Consider the following 6,738-nt stretch of genomic DNA (forward strand, 5'->3'; position numbering starts at 1 on the left):
GTATTGTTTCCTCTATGTACCGTAAAATTCCTGTTATAAGCCCTCCCGCTTATAATCCCCCCCCCCCGGTTATAGGCCCATCTATCTCGAAACAAAAGAATACATCCGATTATAAGCCCTCCCGGATATAAGCCCCCCTCTGCCGGATGACCATACTGAATAGGGCTAAATGTTGCTTTATTATTCGTTTTTAACTTAAAAACGTATTTTGATCAACACTCAAGGGCTGTTTTCGAAACGTTATTGTTATTCCGCTTATAAGCCCTCCCGGATATAAGCCCCTCCGCTTATAAGCCCATCCAAAACCCCTTACGAAGTTGTATAAGCCCAGGGCTTATAACCGGAATTTTACGGGTATGTTTTGTGAATCGTGCTGTATGTTGGCACGTCAAAGTTCAAAACAATAGAAATTATTATTATTTAACGTTTAGCCTTTCGAAATCCATATTTTTAAAAACACGTATTTGCGTTACCCGCAGTCAGTACAACATTGTGAGATAGTTGTCCTTGTTTTGCGCGATACCAGCTTTTGACTTAAGTTGGATAATAGTTACGTTAAGTGTTATTGCTAAGGTTCTAAACTATGATTGGTATGAAAGATAAATAACAAAGGGACTGAAAAGGAAAATTGCCAACCAAGCTGTCTTTGGTAGTAAAACAACAATTACCTCCCCGGAACCCCTTCTTACCGACAGGTTTGCAGGGGGAAGTTTCCATTATTTCCAGTGGTATGCCCATATATTGCGGGTACTTGTCGTCGTACCAAACCAGCAGTTCTGTCCTGGCCGGGATATCTTTGAATGCTCGGTAATAAATGTTCCCGCTGTACTGAAATGCAAACATGTTTTGTTCCCCTCCGTGCCGTGCGCAGCGGATGTATCTCATCCAACTTGACTTGTTCTCATCGCGTCCATCAATGTAATAAAGCAACTTTCCTTCGTGAAATATCTGTAAACAATAACAAATCCGTGTAAAAAACTGACCGAAAAAGGATGGCCGGATTTCTTGGATCTTTGGCCAAATTTCCTTTACTGGCGAAACTCCGCCCAAGAACGATATTTAGTTTAGGTTTCTGATTGAACGACAATAAAAAATACTCCTGGATGTACAACTTAGCCCCCTCTCTAATAATTACAATCTTCCCTTCTACTAAGATTTTGAAAGAAAAATCAGCCCCCGTTATAAGGGCTTATACAGTACAACCCCGGTAACTCGAACTCGGATAAGGCTCCAACACGCCGCTAACTCGAACTTCCATTTCCCTTGGATTTGACCCCACCTTTCAGTCATTTTTACTCGGTTAACTCGAACTCGGATAACTCGAAAACCCCGTTAAATTTGGGTCAAATTTACCCCAATAACTCGAATTCCAGTTCTTTCAACTCGCCATGGTTTCCCATTGATAAGAGCAACGAACAGATCACGTATCTTGACAGCCATTTTCCACTCTTCGTGTTAGAGTTTCTGATGAAATAAGGTCAATTTGCACTGTACTGAAAAATAAGTTGACTATCAATTATTAACTTGGCAAATTAAATATTCAATCGTCCCGAAAACTCGAAACCCCGCTAACTTGAACTGTTTTTCTTTCCCTTTCAGAGTTCGAGTTACACGGGTTCTACTGTATTTCTCAATCTTGTAAAAAGCGCAGAATAAACAGGACGTTACCTCCCACATGTACGATGCATCTGCTCCGAGCAGCACTTCTTCGGGCCGTACCAGTTCCCCCTCATATGGACCAATCCACGTGCCTAATGGAATAGTCTGTTTAGCGCACACTCCGTACCCCGCGCCAGGGATACCTGATATACACAGACCAACCTCATTTGGAAATGACTCCACCGCGTTTGGCAGTTTTAAGGTGTTGTTGTTGTTTATATTATTATTGTTGTTTACCGTTGTTGTTATTTTGAGTGTTTGATGGGGACCGTGTAGTTGACACTGTTCTGTACGCTCTTGATGACATCCTTTGCACCCTAGGGGGAGAGGGAGAAATAATTTTTAGCTGAATTCGGCAAGTTAATTTAAAAGTGTGTTTTCAATATCCCAAAACCATGTGACCAATTACGTTGCGTCAGTGTCTTTCTGCTTGTTGATTTCTCCAGAAGATAAATGAATTAGTCAAATTTTCACTAATAACGCGCAATATTTGATTGTTTGCTCATCCTTCGTTTCTGAAGGTCTAAAGCCCGGCCCAAATGAGATCATATGTTGACAAGCGTTTTAACTTTCGTTCTATTTGGCCAGAAAATCTCGAGCACCGTGCGCCCTCGGTGACTATCGAAGGCACTATCGAATGCTCTCATCGAATTTAGACCTGCTCAATTTTTGTGTTTGAGAATGGTCAAGAATTTTTTCTCGTTTGTCTACGGTCGCAAAGAGGCAAGGAAAGCTCTTAACTAATTTTCTTCCTGCAACTCTCAACTGCGACTTTTGTCCTCGTTGTGGCCCTAGCTTAATCAGATGGATAAAAAAATTCTTATAAGACAGTTAAACGTGTAGTATCGCTTATATTTTTGCTCGTTGTTTGTGTTTTAACCGCCGACAGGGAAGGACCATAACACGAGCTTGCAACAAACATTACACTACCACAGTACCAAATTAACACTTTCAACTGGCGATTTGTCGGTTGGTTAACACATACAGGCCTACCCGACAAAAAAGCACTCTACGAAACATTTAACACTGGTTTTCGATCACTTTGACTGTGTTACGTACATTCCACTCAGTTGTAAATCAAAGTATCACTGACTAGGTTTCAAAAGTTGTTAGCCTCGATACAACCTGTTGAAGGATGTTGACCATAAAAAGCAAATAAGGAAAAAATGAACAAACTAACAAGCAAACAAACTGTGGAATTGTCCGGATTAAAGTGTGGCGTGTGTTCGGACCAGTTTCCGGGTGATAACTTTAAGTTCGAGCGCTCCTCTTCGTTTCGTATTGATCATCTCACGACCACTTGATGTACTTTTTTGCTATCAAATGTAAGTTAGAAGTCTTTTACTAGTTATTTTAACAAAAAGGTGTTTCTGTTCACTTAGCCTCAGTGAAATCCGTTTCATCGATTTACTTCACTGCTGTACAGACTGATACTTTAGTTTTTTTCGTCGTCTTAAAGTAAACATGCAAGCTTGTCTTGTTGTGGAACTTATAATTTAACCTGGGTGGCAAACTTGGAACACTAGCTTGTTAGAGAAATCATTACACTAAACTGAAGTTTTGTTCTTCTTCTTTATCAAGAAACACAGAAGCTCACAGAAAGAATCGAGACCAACTTTTAAACCACGAGACCTCCTATTGATTATTTCGAAACGCCTATAGCCAATATTTTTTTTTTACCGCTACAAGACTAAAATGACCAAAATGTTTAACAGTCGCTTCGATAATACCCTCTTCGAAATCATGGCTCATTAAGAAATTGCAGGAGAAATCTCCTTCAGAACTTTCTGGGTTTAATTTAATGTTTGGATAAGGAAGGCAATCAAAACCGTCTCCAAGCTGAAACTCAGAAAAAAACTGTAACCCGCAGAGGAAGAATATTTGCGAGGACAGCAAAATTTCTGCTATAATGCACTTATGTATAGGTTTGTTTTAGGAGTCGTTTTCAGTCGCTTCTTGTGTAAGAGCTGTTTTTCACTGTAAATAAATATTTTGCGGAGTTTGACATTAGTCAAAGAGAAAAGTAAAGGACAAAACTTGCAAGCAAAAAAAACACAGAAAAGAGATCGCTTCCAAATTACGAAAAAGTAAAAACAGAATCGTGTTTAACATGAAGTAAGCTAAGCGAACGAAAAATGGAGCCTGATCAAGGTTAGAGCAAACTGATTTCAGGTGAGTTAACGAAATTGCATAGCTGTACTAGAAATGCTATCATCCATCTGAAATATTAAGAGTTCCTTTTTAAAACTTTGGTTTTTAAATGATGTTATTGCTTTAATTTTCAAATAAATCTTCATTTTCTGATGACAGGTCTGATGACGCAGTGCAAATGATGCTGTGAACCAAAGCTGGTTAAATAACGGACTGCTTGGCACAATTCAGTCTGTGGTTAAATTTGTTTGATGGTCAGTTTACTTAAACGACCACTCAAAATTCTACGATTTGCGTCACTTGCTTATAGAATAAGACTTGATATATATCTAAAATGAGACCAATACTAAATATAAGTTATATAACTCGACATTAAACCGAGGATGTATCATAATGTATCATTAGCAACATTGTAGCAATAATGTTTGTATTTGGTGTTTGCTCACTTAACACTCAATCTGTGAAAAGACACCAAAAGCTTATTGTCTTACTATCTGAGTAAACTAATAAATGTTTTGCTCAGGTAATGATAGAAAATTGAAGTAGATGAAGCCTTTATAAACTAGTTTGCGAGTCAAATAGAAATATGCTCAACTTTGCCAGCTTTTTTCCTTACCCGAACTGGTGACTGAAATTGGTTACGAAATTTGTTGTAAGTTAAATTTTACGCACATTTTACATGAGACTGCGACTTACAGTAGCTGTGGACTTCTTCTCTATGTTGAAGGGAAGTTTTAAAATCTTCCTTGCTCACAAAGATTACTTCGTTTCGCTTGTACAAACATCGGTGAAGATCATCTGCTGTGCAGAGCACGGGTTGAGTTGCTTGTTGATGAAATGTTCTCGCTCGCGTACTGACGAAACTGTGTTCGCCTTTTGTTTTTGTTCTTGAAATTCCTGCGTTACTCATCTGAAATTTAAAAAACAATAAAGAAAATTACAGCTGCTCAAATGCGTATGAACACATGTACAATTAATGAAGATAGCCAAGAGCCAATATGGTCGCTCAATTTGTTCTGAATAAAACAATCTAAACATTACCGCGTTAGCAATAGTTGTTCGTTTAGGTGCTAAGTACAGAAAGAACTAAATTATGTACTATTTGGCCAGAGACAACAGCGAAAGCTACTTCAATCAATTTTCAGTTTAAGGGGAAATGTTGACAACGTAACAACCAAACAGCGCATGACGTCGCTCGAATTTTTCAACAGACTTTGATGATTTTGACGGCTTTGACGAAATAGTGACGTAATTCAAATAAACCGTTAGTGAACTATGCAATAAAGCTAGGGTTATGTAACCCCAGTCGGTTATTTTGAAATTCCGTAAGTATCGAGAAACATTTCGCACATCCAAAAAGTTTTGGGCATGTTGCGACCCTCAGCGCGCACGAATATTTCCATTAGAGGCTTGCGTTTTGTGTTTTATCCTCGTTAACAGCGTAGTTTGCATATTTTTATTGTTATACATATGGACGAGTAACCCCAGCTGCTCTCATTTGCGAAGAATTTTTTCTGCCTTGTCTGTATGCCTCGCACGGGCCACTGAAAGTTAAATCATTTCACTGTTGCAGTCTGCTGAGCTACCCACTTGAAAACTGAATGCTTCTTTGTCGAGCAAGTTGTCATATAGTGAAATGTTTCAGTGAACTTAGCGTTCATTAATTAGCCAAGCGTATCTTTGAGATAAAGAAATGCAAATTTTGCGTGAGAACTTCCATGGTAATGAATCCAAATGAACCACCTCAAAGAAAGTTCCGATCATTTCAAATGGAAATAAATATTGGATGGAAATTGGTGTTTTGAAGTGACTAAAGAGAAGTAATGGCTGTTGATAACACTAATTAATCAGTTTCTATCATCATATTCTTGTTTTATGATTTGGTATTTTTCTAAAAAATGGCGCAGATCTAAACAAAAACTTTGTGGCTCGTTCAAAGCAGTAATATTTTCTACCCTAATCTGAAACACCCTTCTGTTAGTACAGCAAGCAACCTAACCTAACTTAACTGCTGGTATTTTCAGCAAACAAAGCTTCTCCTTTTTTGCCAATATAAGCTAAGTATTCTTTGGACACTTCATCTTCTCAAGACTGTTATCTGCCCAAAATGTCAACACCCATATTTGGATTAAATCTGCAAATTCCCAAAACATCGCCTTACCTGTCATAAAATTGAAGCGTTCCTTTCAGAGTGTACAAGTATTACGTCGTTTATGCCACTAAGTCTCCACGTATTTGCACTTTTAAACAGACTTCTGGCACACTAAACATGATCGTCTGCTTGTTTGCGTGAAGGAAACTCCGGCTCAGTTCAATGAGTTCATGGGAGGATGACCATCGAGTCACTAACCAGCTAATCAACACACCAGCTTAAGAGCGATGTCGGCAGTTGATTGACATATAAGTGACGTCACTGTGATCGGCGCATTGTTTAAAGAGGCTCTGCCTCACCTCACTGCGCAAGCCATCCTTTCGTCCTCGATGCATAGTGCATGAAGATTATTCATATTCGTCTGACAGTTACTAAATGCGTCTGATTAATGCAACAGCTTTCTAGAAATTTCCAATTTCAAGGTTTGCGCACATTACATATTGGATCTAGCCCTTGGGTTCCGCTAGGTATCTGAACAATTAAGGATTTTCAAAGCGTTCATCCTTTCGTCCCCCACCGAAAAACAATAATAGCCAAGATAAATTCGACCCTCAAGGGGGCTGCTCGAGCCCTGAATATTTGTCGCGTAGCCAAGGGGAGGCACGAAGAAATCCAAGGGCCCGTCTTGGGGCTCTGAGCCTCATATATTTGGGCCGGGAGTTCTAAAGCCTGGGCGGTTACGATACGAGGGAAAAACGGTCTTGTATGTTACATAATTCTGCATTTTTAAGACGTGATGGAAAGCGAGCGCTGTCTTTGTTTTGTCTATGTCTTCC

The 6,738-nt window shown here is 39.2% G+C and overlaps 1 protein-coding gene across 1 annotated transcript; it reads right to left on the bottom strand.

The window, feature by feature from the left end:
- Window positions 1–636: 636 nt before the first annotated feature.
- LOC144641259 (putative histone-lysine N-methyltransferase PRDM6) lies at window positions 637–6,270 on the bottom strand (the record flags this gene model as incomplete). The annotated part of the gene is made up of 4 exons (XM_078500291.1): window positions 5,972–6,270; window positions 4,507–4,720; window positions 1,669–1,976; window positions 637–948 (listed from the first exon to the last, which is right to left on the bottom strand). Coding segments are annotated over exons 2-4 (834 nt in total), but the record flags the coding sequence as incomplete, so codon positions are not given.
- Between the last annotated feature and the right edge of the window lie 468 nt (window positions 6,271–6,738).

This window comes from Oculina patagonica, unplaced genomic scaffold, assembly GCF_052425735.1.
Source record: "Oculina patagonica isolate OP01 unplaced genomic scaffold, crgOcupat unplaced797, whole genome shotgun sequence".
Classification (NCBI taxonomy): domain Eukaryota; kingdom Metazoa; phylum Cnidaria; class Anthozoa; order Scleractinia; family Oculinidae; genus Oculina; species Oculina patagonica.